Source organism: Macaca fascicularis, chromosome 8, assembly GCF_037993035.2.
Source record: "Macaca fascicularis isolate 582-1 chromosome 8, T2T-MFA8v1.1".
Lineage (NCBI taxonomy): Eukaryota > Metazoa > Chordata > Mammalia > Primates > Cercopithecidae > Macaca > Macaca fascicularis.
Window position 1 is genome coordinate 16,055,571 of NC_088382.1, and position 21,237 is coordinate 16,076,807.

Sequence of the window (21,237 nt, forward strand, 5' to 3'; positions counted from 1 at the left end):
TTAAATAACTTACACCCACAATGTTTTAATTCTCAAATGTTTTCAAGATTTAAAGAATCCGGAATGGTTACAGTTAGTCTTAGGTCTGGGTTCCATGAATCAAACCTGTAATCAAATAGTCACTTGACTTCATTTGGGCTTTAATGGTTGAATGGTGTTTATAACCGAATTTACTAGTCACAGAGGCCTATGGGGCTGGGGAGAGGTTTAGCTTCACAAACTCTAGATTTTAGTCGAACGAAAAAGACCCAGGAGGCCAGTTCTCTAAAGGTCAACATTATCTTTTTATGTTGGTAGCACCAATCTAATGGCATTACAGACCTAAAGCCCAGAGTTCTACCCTAGGGTTTCTGTGATTTTCATTTGTCCCGGAGGACCCCTAAAGAACATACTGTGCTGGGACCTTATTTGCTTACAGGGACAGTACTGATATCAAATCATAGTTCCAGCTACACAAACGAGGCCTACTACGGGCCAGGCACTATGCTAGGCACTTCCTATGTATTACTTCATCTTCCCAACAAACCTATGGTACAGATATTATGATTAACCTTCACTTTACAAATGAGGAAATGGGGCTTGGGGAGGTCACAGATCTTGTCTAAGTCCACACGATTAAAACATGGTGACTCTCAAACCCAGTAACTTCTGTGTTCCTTTCTTTTTCTTTCTTTCTTTCTTTTTTTTTTTTTTTTTTTTGAGACAGAGTCTTGCTCTATTGCCTAGGCTGGAGTGCAGTGGTGCGATCTTGGCTCACTGCAAACTCTGCCTGCCAGGTTCAAGCAATTCTCGTGCCTCAGCCTCCCGAGCAGCTGGGACTACAGGCGCCCACCATCACGCCCAGCTAATTTTTGTATTTTTAGTAGAAGTGAGGGTTTGCCATGTTGCCCCACTGGTCTCGATCTCCTGAGCTCGGGCAATGCACTCACCTTGGCCTCCCAAAGTGCTAGGATGACAGGCATGAGGCACCGTGCCCGGCCATTTGTGTTCCTTTCTAACATCAATATTAATGGTAGTAATAAATGAAAGCAACTTATATCCTAAGGGATTCCTCACACAGTGGCAGAAATGCTGGTTTCATAACCCATCTGTCCGGAAGCCTGGGCCTTTCCCATCCCCCTAAGAACCCGCCCAGGCTGGGCTCCATAGGAATGTGTCCCTCTTATCTCCTGGGCAACTTGTACCCTGCTCTGAAGAGGGAGGGGCACAAGGCTGGCCTATCAAAGGTTCAAGAGCTTCTCTGCATGGAGCTGCAGGAACCCAGATAAAAGCACAGCAGGTGGGGACCTGGGCCCCATTGTATTCAAAGTAAAAACAGGCCAAAAACAAAGAAGAGAAGAGGGAGAAGGGGGAAAGAAACCATTTTCCAAGTAATACTCTCACAAAAGTGGTTACAATTCTTAAAGATATTTTCTTGGAATCTGTGCAATTGCTTTAAAAAAAATTACATGCTACTCCCAGCCTTTCCTTTTCTTTCTTTCTTTTTTTTTTTCCTGAGACAGAGTCGCTCAGGTTGGAATGCAATGGTGCTATCACGGCTCATTGGAGCCTGGACCTCCTGGGCTCACAGGATCCTCCCACCTCAGCCTCCCAAGTAGCTGGGACTACAGGTATGCGCCATCATGCCTGCTTAATTTTTTTTATTTTTTGTAGAAATGGGGTCTTGCCATGTTGCCCAGGATGGTCTCCAACTCCTGGAGGCTCAAGTGATCCTCCCATCTTGGCCTCCCAAACTGCTGGGATTACAAGCGTGAGCCACTGTGCCCGGCTACATGCTTCCCTTTTAACAGACCAGAAACTGTGACAAAGTTAGAATCTGCTCTAAGGTGGGCTGCTGTGCATGGCTCAGGCATCTGACGGGCTGCTCTACCACAAAGTACACACTGCAGATGACAGGGTGGAAATCTATTTTTCATTATACAACTGTCACTTTAAGTACACATAATTCTTTGCTGTGTTTATAGAAGGAGTCAATTTTAATTCCCAAGGAAAATAGCCATTTGGGATAGTTTTCAGAAGCTTTAGAAAGGCAAGCAATAGAAGGAACATTTCACAAGAGGTATCCTGGTAGTGAATCACAGTTCACAAAACTACCTGCACATGCTTCAAGACAAAGTCAATCACTCCTCCAGGATTACTATTGAGTATAGCTCTCATAATCTTGGCCTTACCACTGGAATTGCATTATATAGTAAAGCTAGCAAGATCAGGCCAAAGCCACTTCTCCAAGCCACTTCTCTCATGTATCTCCAAGGGCAGATACATGAACCCCTTGCAGTGTGAATGTAAAAATGCTGGTTAGCGATCTAAATCCAAAAAACCTATAGTCCCACACTTGTAACTTTTGGTTATTGCCAAACTTTATATTTAAGATAATGTCATTGTTCTCATAAAACCCATAAAGTCTACAAGTCTTCTTGCCCTGAGTAGAAAAAGAAGCCCCTACTTACTTCTTGACCAAAGGAGCCGTAAGATCTGTGAATGTCACAGGTACACGAACACTCTAAACTGAGAATAATGCTAGAGTATACATGAGACCGCTTATAAGATCCCTGCATAAAATATGGTCCAGTACCAGAGGAGGAGGTAGGTGGGAAAGATTTTATAAAATGTTTAAGCTGATTTTCTGCAACTATATTACCCCATGTATTTAAAATCAACTGTTCTGAAAATATCAACAAGGCAAAGACAAAAGTCTATAAAAAGTCTGTCAGTCTAGAGAGAACTTCCAAAACCACAGGGCAACATTTCAAATAATACTGTAGCTTCGTTATTTTGCTGGCCCTTGAATTCCATAGGCCAAAGGTATTTGGAAGAGGCAGGTCTAGCAAATGAAGTGACTATCACATGATCAGTACAACAAGTATCTCAACTACACTATGCAGCTGACAGCTCAGAACTTGTAATGTGTGTTTTTTTTTTTTTTTTTTGAGACGGAGTCTCGCTGTGTCTCCCAGGCTGGAGTGCAGTGGCGCGATCTCGGCTCACTGCAAGCTCCGCCTCCCGGGTTCACGCCATTCTCCCGCCTCAGCCTCCCAAGTAGCTGGGACTACAGGCGCCCGCCACCACGCCCGGCTAGTTTTTTGTATTTTTAGTAGAGACGGGGTTTCACCATGTTAGCCAGGATAGTCTCGATCTCCTGACCTCGTGATCCACCCGCCTCGGCCTCCCAAAGTGCTGGGATTACAGGCTTGAGCCACCGCGCCCGGCCTGTAATGTGTTTTAAACAAAGGTGCTGGCTGGGCGCAGTGGCTCACGCCTGTAATCCCAGCACTGTGGGAGGCCAAGGCGGGTGGATCAGGAGTTCAAGACCAGCCAGCCAATATGGTGAAACTCCATCTCTACTAAAAAAATACAAAAAAATTAGCTGGGCGTGGTGGCGGGTGCCTGTAATCCCAGCTACTCCGCGGGCGAGGCAGAGAACTACTTGAACCTGGGAGGCGGAGGTTGCAGTGAGTTGAGATTGCGCCACTGTACTCCAGCCTGGGCGATAGAGCGAGACTCCATCTCAAAAAAATAAAAAAATAAATAAAATAAAGGAAGGTGCTTGAAATACACCTGATAGAGGTCCCTTTTCTTCTGAACATTTGTTTAGGCCTCTCAAAAGGGGCATCATTTTCATGAAAAGTCCATTTATGTGAACTTGTGGACAACAGCCCTGAGGTTTTCTATTACAAACCAGTTGATGACTGTTACTGTGTTCTGAAGAATTTCCTTTTTTAAAAAAGAAAATCCAACCCTAGGCCTTTCTGCACTTACTCAAATATGGGCCTAATAATTTAAGTTTTAAAGTGCTCTGACATCTATCACTGCATTTCCTATGAGTTGTTATTCTACGCAGGAGAGAAAACTGAAGTCCAACTAGCATATCTGGCAGAGTCTGCTTCTTCTAGGCTTTTCTTTTTGCCAAAGATCTAGCAGCACAGATTCATTTGCTCCAAAGAAAGGTGGCTTCCCAAAAGGTACTCAGAGCCAGTGTAAATTGCAAAGTACAGAGGATGCTTTTTCTCCCAGAAATGGAAAACAACATTTCACAAACTGATATTCTGAAAAAGCATTCAAGAATTTAATCATGACCCTTTGGCCTGAAATGCTGCAGTGATATTTTTATGACCCAAGAATTCCTAAGCTATTGCTGCTGTCCAGAGCACTCACTCTCTAACTGGCTTAAAATGTGTGAAATGACGTAATGCTTAAATATTTCCTAAGATGCATCTCAGAAGTGACCTCATGCATATGCATGATCACCAGTGATGGATTGAAAACAGATTAATTCTGCTCCACAGCTAAGCATGAAAACATTAAAAAAATGTCTGTAGTTCATATTCCAGATGCGGACTCCTTCCCCTCCCGAAACTGCATCTGTGACATTTTTTTCATTCCCGATGACATAGTTATGATATTATACTCCATAGTGAAGTTCTTAGAATTAGCTTTCTTTCAGAAAATGGGTACATACCCTGTACATTTCTATCAGTCATTTAATTGGACTAGAAAAGTGACAGTGTTTCTGTCACTGTTTAAGAGGACTCTTTGTTTTTTCCTCTCTTAAGCCATGAGAATTAGTCTAGTCCATATACTATTCTAAATATTCCATCTATCTGCCCCAAACCACTGCTTACTTTGGTTGCTTCAAATAACACTGTATTATACGAGAAAGGCAGAAAACAGAACTACCACTGCTTTCTTTGCCTACAAAGAGGAAAGAAATACTGGACGTCATTCTACCTTCATGATGTTTTTCCAAATTAAAAAAAAAAAAATACTGAGACGGGGTGTGGTAGCTCACTCCTTTAATCCCAGCACTTTGGGAGGCCGAGATGGGTGATTGCTTGAGCCCAGGAGTTCAAGACCAGCTTGAGCAACATGGCAAGACCGCATCTCTACAAAAAATACAAAAATTAGCTGGGTATGGTGGTGTGTACCTGTAGTCCCAGCTATTCCAGAGGCTGAAGTGGGAGGATCACCTGTAGCTGGGAGGTCAAGGCTGCCGTGAACCATGATTGTGGCACTGCACTCCAGCCTGGGCGACAGAGTGAGACCTTCTCTTTAAAACAAACAAAACAAAACAAAAAACAAAACACACACACACACACACACAAATAGGCTGGGCGCAGTGGCTCATGCCTATAATCCCTGGACTTTGGGAGGCCAAGGCAGGTGGATCACCTGAGGTTTGAGTTTGAGACCATCCTGGCCAACATGGTGAAACCCAGCCTCTACTAAAAATACAAAAAATTAGCTGGGCGTGATGGTGGGCACCTATAATCCCAGCTACTCGGGAGGCTGAGGCAGGAGATTTACTTGGACCCAGGAGGTGGAGGTTGCAGTGAGCCGAGACCACGCCATTGCACTCCAGCCTGGGCAACAAGAACGAAATTCCTTCTCAAAAACAAACAAACAAACAAACAAACAAAAAACAGAAACAAAAACAAAAACAGAAAAACCCTGAAATTAAAATAATACTTATTTAGTTTCATAATCACATCAACCTATGTGAATTTTGTCTGTGTATAATTTTTTTCCCCCAGAATTCAGCTTTTAAGGGATTTTAGCTTTTGAGAAAAATTAGAAAGGATGAAAAATGTCATGAAGAGCTTGAAAGGATTATCAGCGTCCCATCGTTGTCTGCTACAGGTTTTATTACCTCCACCTCACTAAAACCTATAAGCTGCCTCTTAGCTTGAAGACCCAAAAGCACAAGCATCAAGAATTTCTGACAGTTTCATTCAATTTCACATCATTTAACTGCCTGTTGCCTATATGTTAAAGACCGTGCTGAGTTATTTTATAGCCTTATTTCATCCTATCATTATTTTATATGAGGGAAAACTGAAGACATTGAGAGGAGCTTCCCTGGAATGCAAGCGCTGCTCCTGTCTTTATACGCCACCCTCCATTTATTCCTCTGAACATGCTAAATTTCCATCGTACCCTTTTAGGAAACCTTAATCCAAGTTTCCTAACTACCTTAGAGTTGTTACTTGTTACACCAATTATATCATATCAAATATGGAATGCTATTATTTGAGTACTTCCTAGGACAGTGTGCTATTTTAATGGCAATACTAAATAACAATATTTTATTTAATTTTTAATTAAAAGGTCTCCGATCGCCATATGGTTTGCCAATAAAGACCTAACACAATTAGCAAGGCCAAAAGCAAGCAAAGCCTATCTTAGTGATAAGTACTGTGTTCTTAAAAAATAAAAAAGGAAAACACTCAAAACGTGTCCATTTACCTGCATAGAGCCTCAATGGCATCTCTGTCCAAAAAATCATGCTCCCTCTTGACCAAGGAAATATCGATGGGGAACAGGAAATCTATAAGAAAAATAAACAAATGTATTCGTTGAGCACCTATAACCCAATTTGCCAAATAGCCCAGTTTACCAAAGCGGGGAAGAAACTCTTCAGCAATGTACTGAGCACCTCCTGTAGGACGCCTCATTCCCCATCAAGGTCTATGGGACAATAAGGCAATTCAAGCCAATCCTGCGTCACTGTCCTAAAGGAGCTTCAGCTTTAAAGTGGTAGAAACTCAAAAAATATTGCTTCTGGTCAAGGACAAGTGGCTCAGGACATTGTTATACCTTTAAACAAAGCAGCAGGCAATAAGCCTCCAGTATAAATGATAATTTAAGCCACAATGACTGTCAGAAGAATGCTGCCTTTTAATGTGGCTGGGCGGTGTGTTATGTGTGTGTGTGTTTGCTCACGTGTGATCAGGGAAAAGGTCATGGTAGAAAAATTGAGCCACAGAAAGACCTAGAGAACAATGAAAAGTGGTAGGAAATGGAATGTAATCCACTCACATGGCATCAAGAGCCAAGGAGAATTCAAGATACGCTTTTTTAAAAACAAATATTAGCACTGCAATATGGCCTTGTAGGAACTGATATAACTCCCCGAAAAAGAAAAGGGCTAGCTTTAAAGTTGCTATCGAACAACAGAATCTCAAATCCTTTAATCTGTAGAAGAGTTCATTCAGTTCTCTCAAGACAATGAAGAAGCTGTATCAGAACTGCAAACCACAGAGGGAGAAAACAGTCAACTCAATGGAGGAATTCCTTTCTCTGGACTGCCTAAAAAGATCGCTTGGTAAGTAAATATACCCAAGAAAAGCAGAGTGGAGGTAGCCACTGCAGAAATTTACAACAGCTCTAAAATTGCCACTGGATAAAGGCAAGTTATCACCCTCTTGGAGTTCCAGCTATGAGGGCAAATCATGGGCCTCCTCAGTAGAATGCTATTACAGTACCAGGAGGAGGAGTGTCTCAGTGCGGGGCTAACTCTTTGGACCAGACCTGGGTGAAATCAGTCATCACAGCAGGAAACTAGAATCACCACAAGCTAAAAAATTCTCTTTGGCTGGGCACTGCGGCTCACATCTCTAATCCCAGCACTTTGGGAGGCCAAGGAGAGAAGATCATTTGAGCTCAGGAGTGTGAGACCAGCCTGGGCAGCATGGCGAGACACTGTCTCTACAAAAAAAATTTAAAAAATTTTTATTGGGCATAGTGGCACGTGCCTGTGGTCTCAGCTACATGGGATGCTGAGGTGGAAGATCACCTGAGCCCCGGAGTTTGAGGCTGCAGTGAACTCTCACTACACCATTGCACTTCAGCCTGGATGACAGAGTGAGACCCTGTCTGAAAAAAATAAATAAAAAATAAAACATCCCTTTGGCCTTCAAAATGGCTAATGCCACATAGCGGAATAAACATGGCTGTCAGTAGTTTTGGAGATACAGGTAATTAGTCCTGTTCCAGCTCTTGTGGGCACATAACTGTTCACTATGTTTTTATTATTTCTTATGATTACTGGTTTTATGGAATGATATGGAATTCCTTATTCTTAGTAATCTATTTTCTAGAGATAATATATCAGAATGAGTATAAACTTATAGTCGATCCTTTTCTTTTCTGAAGGCTAGAGTTGGATTACTGACATTGTTCCCTAAATGATAATATAGGCAGACCAAGGAAGTGGCTATAGTCCAAAGATTTATGAATATATAAAATTTAGTATCACAGAATTACATTTCTTCACTAATTTATAGACCAAGTCTCTCTTAGACAAATGATTAGTGGAACCATTATAATGGAAAAAGAAAAACTTATAGTCAATGCAAACTAGAGCATTAGTAAATAAAGCAAGACAGGTTGTAACACTGTTTGAAGGTTGTGACACTGTATTTTGCTTTTTTTGTTTGTCTCTTTCTAAATTTTTAAAATAGAGATGCAGTCTCACTATGTTGGTCAGGTTGGCCTTGAACTCCTGGCCTCAAGCGATCCTCCCACCTCAGCCTCCCAAAGTGCTGGGATGATAGGCATGAGCCACCATTCCTGGCCTGTATTTCACTGTGAATACACACCAAGATGAACTAACAGAGCTGATATTAAGGAATACTTTTTAATATTTACACAGTATAACATCAGATCTATAAATGTAAATTGAAATTTTCACATGCCTGTTACCTACATGTGAGAAAGTAACTATATTATTTTAGGAATTTCTAAGTTAGTATACCCAGAGCCATATTTCAGATTCCTTTTCTAATGCAAATTAACAATTTCTAAAAAATCTGGTAGGTATTAAACGCAAATGAGGAGTGAAAGAATTAAATCAGTAATTTTCTTTTATTTGCCTGGACTCGCTTTTAAAAGATGATAGTTTACTGATGTACAGAAGACGTTCTCTGAACTCAACTTCCACTGTGGGTTGAAAAGCAGGAAGTACAAATTGCCAAGTACCCAAATCAAGCAAAACAGGGGAACATGTGTGGGTTGGTATGGCATGTATGGTGTATGTACTCACCCAGCACACAGTGGCAGGAAAAACGGGTAGGCGACGGCCCAGAACAATATGCAGCATACCCCAAAAGTAGGCTTAAGCTTCAAAAGACTTGGGAACATGAGGGAACCCCAAATGCAACCTGTGCAAATGCACCCTGTGCTTTAGGATTAGGAAAGAAGTGACACAGGGACTGGAATTGGCTCTTAGCAAACATATATATCACAAGAAAGTGCTACCTGGCAGCAAAACAATGCAAAAAATGAGCATAATTGAAGAAAACTTAATTTCTAAATAGGAGAACAAAAGGACAGCCGCTTTGGTGTCACTGCCAATGCAGTTATCTTTCCTTATCTCCAGCAGAGCTATGAACTGAAAATCCAATAGAATGCTGGTCCTCCTTCCCCTAAAGCCCTTTCAAATGTTAACAGGTTAAAACTTATCTCTAAAAGAAAGACAAGCAACTCCACCAAAATAAGTATGCAAGTTAATCAGAAGAAATTGGTTGGAAATATTCTCTGGAATGAAGAAACAGTAAGATATTTTACACAGTCTAATAATAAAACAATTCAGAATCCATCTTCTTGGAAAAAAAAATCGTACAATCAATCTAGGCTACATAAGGAAGACCAGGTATTCTAACTTGGGAATCACTTTACTCTTCACCCAACCTTTGTTTGAAAGTTACCCATAAAATGGAATGCATTAGTTCATAGCTGTAATTATTTTAAACTGACTTCATATAGAGAATAATGAAACTCCCATTTAAATGAACAGCCTAGGCCAGGTGTAGTAGCTCATGTCTGTAATCCCAGCACTTTGGGAGGCCAAGGTGAGTGGATCACCTGAGGTCAGGAGTTCAAGACCAGCTTGGCCAAGATGGTAAAACCCCGGCTCTACTAAAAACACAAAAATTAGCCGGGCATGGTGGCACACACCTGTAATCTCAGCTACTCAGGTGGTTGAGGCAGGTGAATGGCTTGAACCCAGGAGGCAGAGGTTGCAGTGAGCCAAGATCGCACCACTGCACTCTAGCCAGGGCGACAGAGCAAGACTCTGTCTCAAAACAAACAAATAAATAAAGGAACAGCCTATTTATCTTGACATGCATGGAGCGTGAGCACTCCCCACGGTACGCAGAAGCTGAGAGAATGATCTCAGTATCCGAGAAATCCCCAGGGCACTGCTAAGAAAATGAGATGGTAAGAATTCAGCCCAGATCCTATTTTTGTTTTTTTAACCATTTTTCTCAATTGAAAAACTGAATGCCACAGAAAACATAATATTCATTAAAAGACAACCTAGAGAAAAGTGAGATGCCTAATTACAAATGCTGGGAAAGGTATCTGCAACACATGACCAGTGAAAGATTAGCATTTAGAATAAAAAGAGCTCTTATAAATCACTCAGAGAAGCATCATGTGAGCAAACAAATGTGGCCAAGTGACACGAATAAATGCTTCTTACCATTAAGGATTAGGGAAATGGCAGTCAGAACCTGTATATCATTTTATATCCACTTGGTTGGCAAAAATTAAAGTCTGACAATGTCAAGTGTTGAGGAAATGTGGATACATAGATTGGTAAGAGTGAAAATTGGTACACGCACTTTCGAAAAACTTGCATTGTAAAATTGAACATACATATTCTTCATTACCTAGTAATTCTGTTCCTAGGGATAGAAGTGAGACGAATTATTATGCATGTACCACAAAAGATAGATGCAAGAATGTTCACAACAGCACAGCTTATAAAAGCAAAACAGAGAAAGTCAAAATACCCGCCAACCAGAGTGTGGATATGAATAAACTGTGGTTTCTTGTGTAATACACAATGGTGTATTACACAGCAGCCAAAGCAAATGAACAACAGGCCATACAGTACAGAAGAATCTTAACGATACAATATTAAGTGAAAAATAAAAACCCCACGAGATTACATACAGCACAGTACCCTCTTTATAAAGGTAAAAATAACTTTGTAAAAATGTACTTTTCAGGAAATGCAATACAATTATATAAAAAGAAAGGAAGAAAATGATAGTCTTCAGGATGCTGATTACTTTAGGCAGGAAGTGGCAGGTGGCAGCCGGGGGGAGTGGCAGGCGGCAGACGGGGAGTGGCATGGGACTGTTATCATCAAGGTGCTAGCTTTTGTTTTCAGTGGTGGGGGTCTTGCATGCTTACTACATTTTTTTTTTTAAATAAAACATTTAAACTGTAAAACTGCTGAAAATAAGTTGCAGATCAGTAATATTCCCGAATAAGGGATTATAATTATGCCAACTTTTAAAAAACAGCATTCCCAGCTTACCTTCATAAAGCTGTGCATACTGGGGGAAACCAGTTGCCCGTAGCCAGTCACAAGCTTCCTTGGCTTCAATTTCTAGAACAGAATTAGAAGAAAAACAAAATTAGCCGTGTGTGCCTCAGCATGCTTATTTTCCCTCAATAAGCTTTGATTTTATGATACAAGCAAAACACGACTACCGTAGAAAATACGGAGAAGCAAACAGACATACATGTTTAATTCAAATGGTTTACATTTTGTATGCGTCTTTTCCGATTTTTTCACACATACATGGGGATGTATTTTCCCTTTACGAAAAACAAAAATGGGGGCCTGGGAGCAAGTTACTCATTTTGTGCTGCTTCTGAAGTGCTCTGATTACAAATGGTTATGAAAATAAGGCATCATGAGAAAGTTGAAGAGAGATTAAATAACTCATTTTAAGCCTGGCCAGCCTATTGTACTACTTTTCACTTCAACAAAAGGCCGCAAAGTACCTCCACCAACACGCTAAAATAAAATTTATCTGAGTACAGTCACAGGCTTTCTGACACCCAGGGGTTGGGTGTTTCAAAAGCCCCTGACCTTGTGTTGTGTCACTGTCGAGTGCTCAGGTACTCAACGGGTATTAATCCAGTAGGAGAGGCCCAGGATGTCAAGGAACATGGAGGGTACGAAGTCAGTAAATCCCACAATCTTGGCAGGCAGAAATGGCTAATAAAGCTTCTACCTCCCTGTGATTTAACATCTTGTAGATAGTATCGATAAACAGAAAGGCCAAGAGCAACTGACACACTGTGTTAAAACTCATTGGAGCACATATTTACAATCCTGTTAAAACTGACTCACTGAGGAGGTCCTGGGAACATTAGCTGGCGTCTCTGCTTGTACAAAGAATATTCCTTTCAACTCTTCCTCTCACCTTCCTCAGGCCATAAGAGTACTCAGTTACACAAGTCTATTCACTCATTTACAAAGCTCTCAGCATTGCATAATTAATGCCACATTCAAATCTTCATTAAGCATCTCTCTTAACCAAGTGGGAGACTAATAGTTCATATTAGAAGTGTACACATCTTATTTTTGTCCAGTAACTTTATGTTTCCAAAGCACTTTTTCACCTATTACTTCATGAGTTCCTTGGCCTTTGAAGAAAGGTAATTAAGAAAATCCAAATTCATTAAAGCAAGTGGGAATTTACTCACTGAGCACAGGAAAGAGAAAAAAAAAAAAACAACAAAACCTGCCATCTCCTGATGAGTTCCTTAATACCCAAACTAAAAACAATTATGGCAGTAGCCTGGAAATAAATAGCATGGCAAAGTGAACTTCATTAATCTTTTCAGTGTAGCAGTGAAAGTAGCATTATTCAACCCAAGACTTAGGATTGAATTGGGAGCGAACGATAGAGTGACATCAGTGTGGAAGAACTTCAATGTCTGCACTGAATAGAAGTGTAGAATTGTCCAAAGTGAATCATTTGAGCTTACCTTTTTTCATATGTGTATATCCACATTTTGTCTCAGTAAGGAAATAAAGATGTTTTAAATAAAATTATAAAATAAACACTTCCCAGAAAACGATATTGCTGGAAAAACATATACAAGCTCAACATTTTATTTTAAAAAATAAGGAAATTAGACTGGGTGTGGTGGCTCACGCCTATAATCCCTGCATTTGAAAGGCTGAGGTGGGAGGATCATTTGAGCCCAGAAGTTCAAGACCAGCCTGGGCAACATGGCAAAACTGTCTCTACCAAAGAAAAAAATTACAAAAATTAGTCAGGGGTGGTGCCCTCCCGTAGTCCCAGCTACTCTGGAGGCTGAGGTGGGAAGATTGCTTGAGCTTGGAAGGCTGAGGCTGCAGTGAGCCTCAATGGTACCACTACACTCCAGCCTGGGCAACAGAGTAAGACTCTGTAACCAAAAGAAAAAAAAAAAAAAGAATGAAGACATTACTTTTGCCCTATCTGTGTGCCCGCCCCCTCCTACAAAAGATAGATATGGAAAGAAAAAAGGCTGCTTGTTTTAAAACTATTTTAAAAACACATTTCATTTGGCTACTTAGAGGTTATTTTCACTGAAAAGATTGTTAGACATTGAACAATAGATTGTTAAAAAGTAAATGTGCTTGCTTTCTTAATATTTAACTTAATAAGTGGTGAGTAACCAAAAATTCTCAATGCCCGCCCTTTTTTGACGAGAGAGACACGGCACTAGGTCAGCACACATACAAAAGCCTTAATTAGATACCAATTCACTAGCCAATACTGCCAAAGCATGAGCCTGCTTTACTTAGAAAAATAGTTTCATGCCAAGAGGCATGGAAGATGTAAGATATTAGTTTTTTAAACAATCTAACTTTACAAAGTATTTATTTAAGCTCCTATGTGATTTGAGGAACACAAAAATGCATATTCCTGTCTTGTTCTTTTTTTTTTTTTTTTTTTTTTGAGAAGAGTCCCCTCTGTTGCCAGGCTGGAGTGCAGTGGCGCAATCTCGGCTCACTGCAAGCTCTGCCTCCCGGGTTCACGCCATTCTCCTGCCTCAGCCTCCCGAGTAGCTGGGACTACAGGCGCCGGCCACCACGCCCGGCTAATTTTTTGTATTTTTAGTAGAGACGAGGTTTCACCGTGTTAGCCGGGATGCTCTCGATCTCCTGACGTCATGATCCGCCTGCCTCGGCCTCCCAAAGTGCTGGGATTACAGGCGTGAGCCACCGCACCTGGCCTTTTTTTTGAGACAGAGTCTTGCTCAATAGTCTAAAGTGCAGTGGTGCAATCACTGCTCACTGCAGCCTCGACCTTCCGGGCTCAAATGATCCTCCCATGTCAGCCTCCCAAGTAGCTGAGATAAGAGGCATGAGCCACTGTGCCTGGCTATCTCTCTTATTTTCTACTGGCCCTGTCTAAGAAATAAAATGACTCCAAATGGTCATAAATTGATCAGAAAAGCTGTGTCAAAATAGTCACTCTTAGGGCCACTTAGTTAGAAAGAATGTAAACAGGCGAACGTTTGCTTCTTCAGCAGATAATTTAATTAACAGTTTATACAACGGCTAAAAAGCAGTACTCCCCAAATGGCAGAGATCGAGTCATCTTATCCTTTCTTGTCTTCACCCTAAAAAAATGAGAATTTGTCTTTCCTTTTGATGTGAAACCATGGGAAATAGACAAGCCTATGACTATTTTACCAACACAAAAAGTCCACTCATGAAAACTTAGGCTGCATTCCAATGAGACCCTAACCCACTGTTTTTGTAGAAATCAGAATTAGAAAACTGTAAAAAGTTGTCACATATTTTTTAGAAAATGGAATACTTGTTGACCTCACTCCTACACTTTCCAATTCATGGGTCAAGAGAAAGTACTAACAATCCAATGTACATACTGATTTTACAAAATCAGTTATTTTTGTTTTATTTAATGTGAAATGAACCTATATCCACATGCGAGTCACAGAGTTTCATTCCCCGATTCATGCCATTACTTTTGCTCTAATCTCCTAACTCTTTTTTTTTTTGAGACAGAGTCTGGCTCTGCCGCCCAGGCTGGAGTGCAGTGGCCGGATCTCAGCTCACTGCAAGCTCCGCCTCCCGGGTTCACGCCATTCTCCTGCCTCAGCCTCCCGAGTAGTTGGGACTACAGGCGCCCGCCACCGCGCCCGGCTAGTTTTTTGTATTTTTTAGCAGAGACGGGGTTTCACCGTGTTAGCCAGGATGGTCTCGATCTCCTGACCTCGTGATCCGCCCGTCTCGGCCTCCCAAAGTGTCTCCTAACTCTTAATAAAACTCTGGGTCTGTAGACTCCCCTCTCTGAAGAGAATCTGTCCACCAATCCTGACTCGTCAAACTTTCTGAGTTACAGCATTAATCTTCTCTCTCCTTCGCAAACTTCGCTGGAGCTGCATGCCTAAACAATCAGGTCCTGGCTCTGTGCAGTGGCTCACGCCTGTAGTCTTAGCACTTTGGGAGGCAGAGTTGGGTGGACTGTGTTGCGTCCAGGAGTTCAAGACAAGCCTGAACAACATAGGGAGACCCCATCTCTACATAAAATACAAAAATTAGCCAGGCATGGTGGCGCACACCTGTCGTCCCAGCTACTTGAGGGGTTGAGGTGGAAGGACCACTTGAGCCCAGGAGGTCGAGGCTGCAGTGAGCCGTGACCACACTACTGCATTCCAACATGAGCAACAGGGCAAGACCCTATATATTTAAAAAAAAAAAAAAAAAAGAAAAAAAAAAAAAGGTCTAAACACCCCGGCAAGGTTTTCAAGGCTCTCCACTTGGCCAACCTAAGTGTTCAGCTCCCTGAAGCCGAGCATTCTAGCCAAAGTAAATTTGGTGCCCATCTCCACACACACTGTACTTCAGTGAATTCTCTGGCCTGAAATGCTCAAGATGAAATTTCACTCATCCTTCAAGATCCCAACCAAATGCCACCTCCTCCATGCAGTCTTCCCATTTGCCTCTCAACAGTTCTATCAACGCATCACTTTACTGAGTGCTTAATATGCATAAGGCCCTGTCTAAGCACTAGTGCATATGAGTTCATTTACACCTCATATTGATCCTAAGATGTGGATTACTAATATCTCTGAGATAAACACATGAGGAAACAGACAGAGAAGTAACCACCGCTCCTTAAAAATGAGCTTTCTGAGGCCAAGCGAAGTGGTTCACGCCTGTAATCCCAGCATTCTGGGAGGTCTAGGTAGGAGTATCATTTGAGGCCAGGAGTTCAAGACCAGTCTGGGCAATAATTGCGAGACTTCATCTCTACAAAAAATGTAAAAAGGAAAAAGAGTTCCTTCCTGTGTTCCCAGCTACTCAGGAGGCTGAGGTGGGAGGATTGCTTGGGCCCAGGACTTCAAAACCAGCCTGGACAATACAGTGAGACTCTATCTCAAAAAAAAAAACAAAACTTATAAAAAAATTTTAAAAACTGAGATTTCTACATTCAAATGCCATAGTGAGAGAGGTAACAATCACTTACAAAAATGCAAGGTTCTTCCTGCAAGACAGGTTCTTCCCTTTAAAAATATTGTATGTAACAGCCTGGGCGTGGTGGCTCACACTTGTAATCCCAGCACTTTGGGAGGCCAAGGCGGGCAGATCACCTGAACTCAGGAGTTCGAGACCTGCCTGGCCAACGTGGTGAAACCCCGTCTCTACTAAAAATACAAAAATTAGCCGGGCGTGGTGGCAGGTGCCTGTAGTCGCAGCTACGCAGGAGGCTGAGGCAGGAGAATTGCTTGAACCCAGGAGGCGGAGGTTGCAGTGAGCCGAGATTGGGTCACTGCACTCCAACCTGGGTCACAAAATGAGACTCCATCTCAAAAAAAAAAAAAAAAAAACCATACATATATATATAATGTATATTATGTAACAAATATATATGATATATATTATGTAACAATGAATAAAATCTAAAATATTACAGAAAACCGCACATATATTACATTACTTTGGACACCTTTATGTACCCCATGCTTGTTTTGGGGGGCCTCTAACACAGCTCTGAGTGTGTGATTTTCCCTTCAATGTATGTGGGTGGTGATGTGAAAATTACGAGGATGATTTTTAAAAAACATTCCCCACTGAACGAAAATGCCATTAGAAACTAAAAATACAATGGAAATACAATGAAACTTTTATACCTGGGTTTTCTCTAAGCAAACAACAGACAAATGCCTTAGGAGGAAACAGGAAATTTTTATTGGAAACAGCTTTTGTCAAAGTCGTTTCACAAAGCAGTTCTGGACATTAGATGGATGAGGTACCGGACACCCTTTTGTGTATGGCTGGGAACCATTAGGCCATATTTGCACATTTCCTGGCATGACGGGATGATCGTGTCTTCCCATCACCCCTCAACAGTAAGCTGAACAAAAATTCCCCACCCCCAGCATCATTCTTTTGAACTCTGTTATCTTAGCTGGTTGAGCAACAGTAATTGGGTCTAACCAAGATATGATTACTTCAATCTTCCATTCGCTCTAGCTTCACAGAGGGAACTTTTGGGTTTCCTCTCTTCTTTGATAACATGCTACCGAAATCAGGCTTTGATGCAAATGGTACAGTGAATTTGTTTTTTTTTAAATGCAATTCTCAGAAATTAAAGGAACGTAAGAAAATTCAAGCACTTTGCAGATTCCCTGGATTCCCTAAAATCTGATAGACATATGGGCGAAGATTCATGAAAAAGCTGATGCTTTAAATTGCTGGAGAACCATGTCAGCTGCGTGCAGGCAGGCGGTGCTTTCTGATCCAAACCAAGATGCATTCTCCTCCCTGTGGTGACAAAGATTCCTTCAAATGGGAAGGAAGACACTGCTTATCAATTCTGATGACATCAAGGTGGCCAATTTTGCAGGAATGTTGTGCACGTGGATACGACGGCTTTAATTACAACCCATCTTTACTTGATGGGTGGGTTCCACAGGGAGGTCACTGGGAGAAGCAAATCACGACCAAAAACACTTGTAGTAAGGTAAGGAGATCCTGGTGATTCCCAGCCCTGGATGTAGGTAGCATTGCGCTGGGGAGTTTTCTTTTCTTTTTTTTTTGAGACAAGGTTTCACTCTGTCACCTAGGCTGGAGTCTAGTGGCACGATCACAGTTCACTGTAGCCTTGAACTCTTGGGCTCAAGCAATCCTCCTGCCTCAGCCTCCTCAGTAGCTGGGACTACAGGCATGTACCACCATGCCTGGCTAAGTTTTTAACTTTTTTTTGTAGAGACAGAGTCTCGCTGTGTTGCCCAGGCTGATCTCAAACTCCTGGGCTCAAGCAATCCTCCTGCCTCAGCCTCCCAAAGTGCTGGGATTACAGGCGTAAGTCACCGTGCCTGGCCTGGGAGCTTTCTAAAAACATCCACCACCCCCTCCCCAAGTATTCTGATTCACTCAGTCTAGGTAGGGCCTGGACATTGTATTTCAGAAAAGCTCCCTACGTTTAAAGGCAGCCAGGATTGAGGACCACTAACCTAGATAACATTTCTTTGTATTCCTTCGTCCTGGAGTTTTTCACCCTTGGATTATCCTAACAGCCTCCTCACTGAACTCTTTGATAAGCCTCACCCCTCCCTGCCCCCAACAAATCCATCCGCCTTCAAGGATCCCGGAGTCACTGGGCTGGTTTTATGAAACACATATTTCATTATGTCACTCCCCTGCTTACAATTCTTTAGTGACTTTCCACCGCCTTTCAAATACAATCCAAACTCCTCAGCAAAGACCACAGCCTTCACAGTTTGGCATCTGCCTATCCACTCAGCTCTTGGAAGGCCTCCAAATGTAAGCTTGTTCCAGGCTTTCCAAACTCCTTGGTGTTCTGAGGACGTACCAAGCTGTCATACCTTAAGCCCTGAGTTCTCTCAAATGAATTCCCCCTTCTTCACTCCACCAACTTCTCACTTTTTAATTCATTTGTATATCCCGAAAGACAACTTTTTGCACAAAGGAATTACAGATAGGTTGGTGTGAACAAGGAAAAGAAAAAAAAAATCTATTACTATTTTCCTTTCTTTAAAGGCAGACTGAGACCGATGACACGAATCTCTTGCTCTTCGCAATTAAAAAAAAAACCAAATGTGAAACATACACAGTTGCCAAAGACTGGTTATCAGGAGTTATCTATGTGAAATAAATTCCTAGCAAGGTTAAGGCAGACAGCAGACTTCATATATTAATATTTATTAAACTCTAATGTTATCTAATCACAGTAAAGATTTTCACCAGCAACTGACAGCATTCCTACCCTCAGGTGCCTAAAAAAATTCCAAACATCTGCTATGCATAGTCTGAAAAAAAAAAAAAAACAGGAAGCTTCTGGGAGACCGTCAGTCACTAAGTCAGTTTCTTAGGCTATCTGGCTTAGCAACAGCTAACCCACATCTATCGGTATATTCTAGTACAGTCATATGTTTAGCTAAAGCTAATCATCCTACATTTTCTCCTTCACTATTTATTGATTCAACTAGGCGTACTGCCAGCAGCTCTCAGGGAAAATGAAAGACTCAAGCTCCTGACTTGAAGCGGGAAGCCAAGTGGAAAGGAAATTGACAGTGGAGTACAGTGTGTATGAGGATCCTCTATCCTCCACTTAGAAATGAACTGGTTTCCTAAGGGCTACTGTGAGGTCCATCAGGTGATCCTGTACAGGCGACATTAGCGAGTGCCCCTTTCATTGGTGAAAGCCAAACTCCTAACAATGTCCCACATGTCCCGGCTCCTGTCAGGACCCCGCCGCCTATCGCCCCATCTCCCTCTGACTGATCCAGCCACACCGGCCTCCTCCCATGCCCTCTTCCTCTACTCCCCACCGCCCCCCTCCCGGGCGCCTTTTTTGTTGTTGTTGAGGAGTCTCAACTCTGTCTCCCAGGCTGGAATGCAAATCTTGACTCACTGCAACCTCTGTCTCCCAGGTTCAAGCGATTCTCCTGCCTTAGCCTCCTGAGTAGCTGGGACTACAGGCGCCCGCCACCACGCCTGGATAATTTTTGTTTTTTTGTTTTGTTTTGTTTTTTAGTAAAGACGTGATTTCACCATGGTGGCCAGGCTGGTTTCGAATTCCTGATCTCAAATGATCTGCCTGCCTCAGCCTCCCTCCCAAAGTATGTTATTACCAGCGTGGGCCATGGCACTTGGGCCCTCTCTCCCCCTTTTCCGGTTTTATTTTTTCTTCTTTCACAAAACTTATTATGTTTACTTTCTGTCTTTCCTCTTTATAAGCTCCACAAGGGCAAGCTTCTTTGTCTATTTTATTCTCTGATATATCCCAAGCATGTACAGCAGCACACAGCAGTTGCTCAATAAATATTACATAAAGAAATAAACCACTCATACAGTTTTTGTTCTAGTAAGTGGTCTTAATTTTTCTGACCAGGATCCACAATAAGAAATACATTCTACATTGTAACATGGTACACGCATAAACATGTATGTACATGTGTATGTGTGTGTATAAATATAAGTACAAATTCATGCATATAAACATGTACCTATATATGTAACTATTATAAAAGAATTTTCAAACAAAACCTACAGGAAGTGATGCAGTCTTACATTTTTATGTATTTTTAAATGCGGTTATCTACCAATGTGACCAATTTGAAAAGCACTATTCTCATGCATAGCTTTTCTTTAAAAAACAACAAAAAAAGAGGAAATGAAGAACTTCTGTATGGTATGAAGAGGAATGTGATATGACATAGGAAAGACGTGTGACATCAGAGTAGGAGAGGTATCCCTTCTTGCTAGTAGACAAGTGGAGTCTGTCTGGACCCAGTCTGTGCTTCTTTATTGAAGGAAGCATTATGATCTTGGATATGAGACTGGATTGCAGGAGAGGGGATTCCGTGTAAAGGACCCTGAATGAAGGAAGAGGTAAGCTGGGAAGCAGAGATGTTGGGAGGAATGCGGTCCAGATTCACTATAACACAGAGTAAAAAGCAGGAGTACAGAGCAGAAAGTAAGTTATCTCACGGATCAGATGGAAGCACCTTCTCAGCCTGGTTATTCAATGAGCAACCAACATTATTTCCTCAGATGTAAAACAGCTTTGCATCTGGATGCCCTGAAGTCCTTCTGATACTCTATCACAGAAGACAAAGCATTACTGTAACAAGTCAGGAAAACAGCTCCAGGAAAGAATTCACTGCCTAGATAGGCGGCCTTAAGAAAATAATTTCTCTGGTCCTGTTGTTTCATCTGTAAAGCCTGGGCTTGCCAGTGGCTTTGTAAACTCCCTAAGCTCTTGACTCTAATATTTCCTTTATGCCCATTTCACCTTCTCTCTAGGACCACCTCTAGAAAGGGTTCCATGCCCACTGTTAATTTTCCAGATTTCTCATCAATTACATGGAGACATTCTTCCTCCCTCAAAAAACTGGACCACTAGAAACTGCTATGAGAGATCCCCAATTTTGTAAATTTATGAAAGTTTTAATTGTTTTTATTTTAAGAGCTAACATTTCCAATTTGCCTTTTTTTTTTTTTTTTTTTTTTTTTTGAGACACAGTCTCACTGTGTCACCCAGGCTGGAGTGCAGTGGTGCGATCTCAGCTCACAGCAACCTCTGCCTCCCGGATTCAAGTGATTCTCCTGCCTCACCCTTCTAAGTAGCTGGGATTACAGGTGCTCACCACCACACC

General features: G+C 41.7%; 1 protein-coding gene across 13 annotated transcripts in view; it reads right to left on the reverse strand.

The window, feature by feature from the left end:
* The window catches only part of DLC1 (DLC1 Rho GTPase activating protein), a 522,133-nt gene that overhangs the window by 22,583 nt on the left and 478,313 nt on the right, over positions 1–21,237 (reverse strand). For 9 of the 13 annotated variants that reach the window (XM_065518891.1, XM_074000320.1, XM_065518892.2 and 6 more), the window contains 2 exons: positions 11,111–11,182; positions 6,244–6,325 (listed from right to left, as the gene is read on the reverse strand). In XM_065518891.1, the coding sequence (XP_065374963.1) occupies positions 6,244–6,325; positions 11,111–11,182 (154 nt within the window). The remainder of the gene's footprint in view (positions 1–6,243; positions 6,326–11,110; positions 11,183–21,237) is intronic. The other 4 variants (XM_065518899.1, XM_065518900.1, XM_065518898.1 and 1 more) reach the window with 1 other exon arrangement.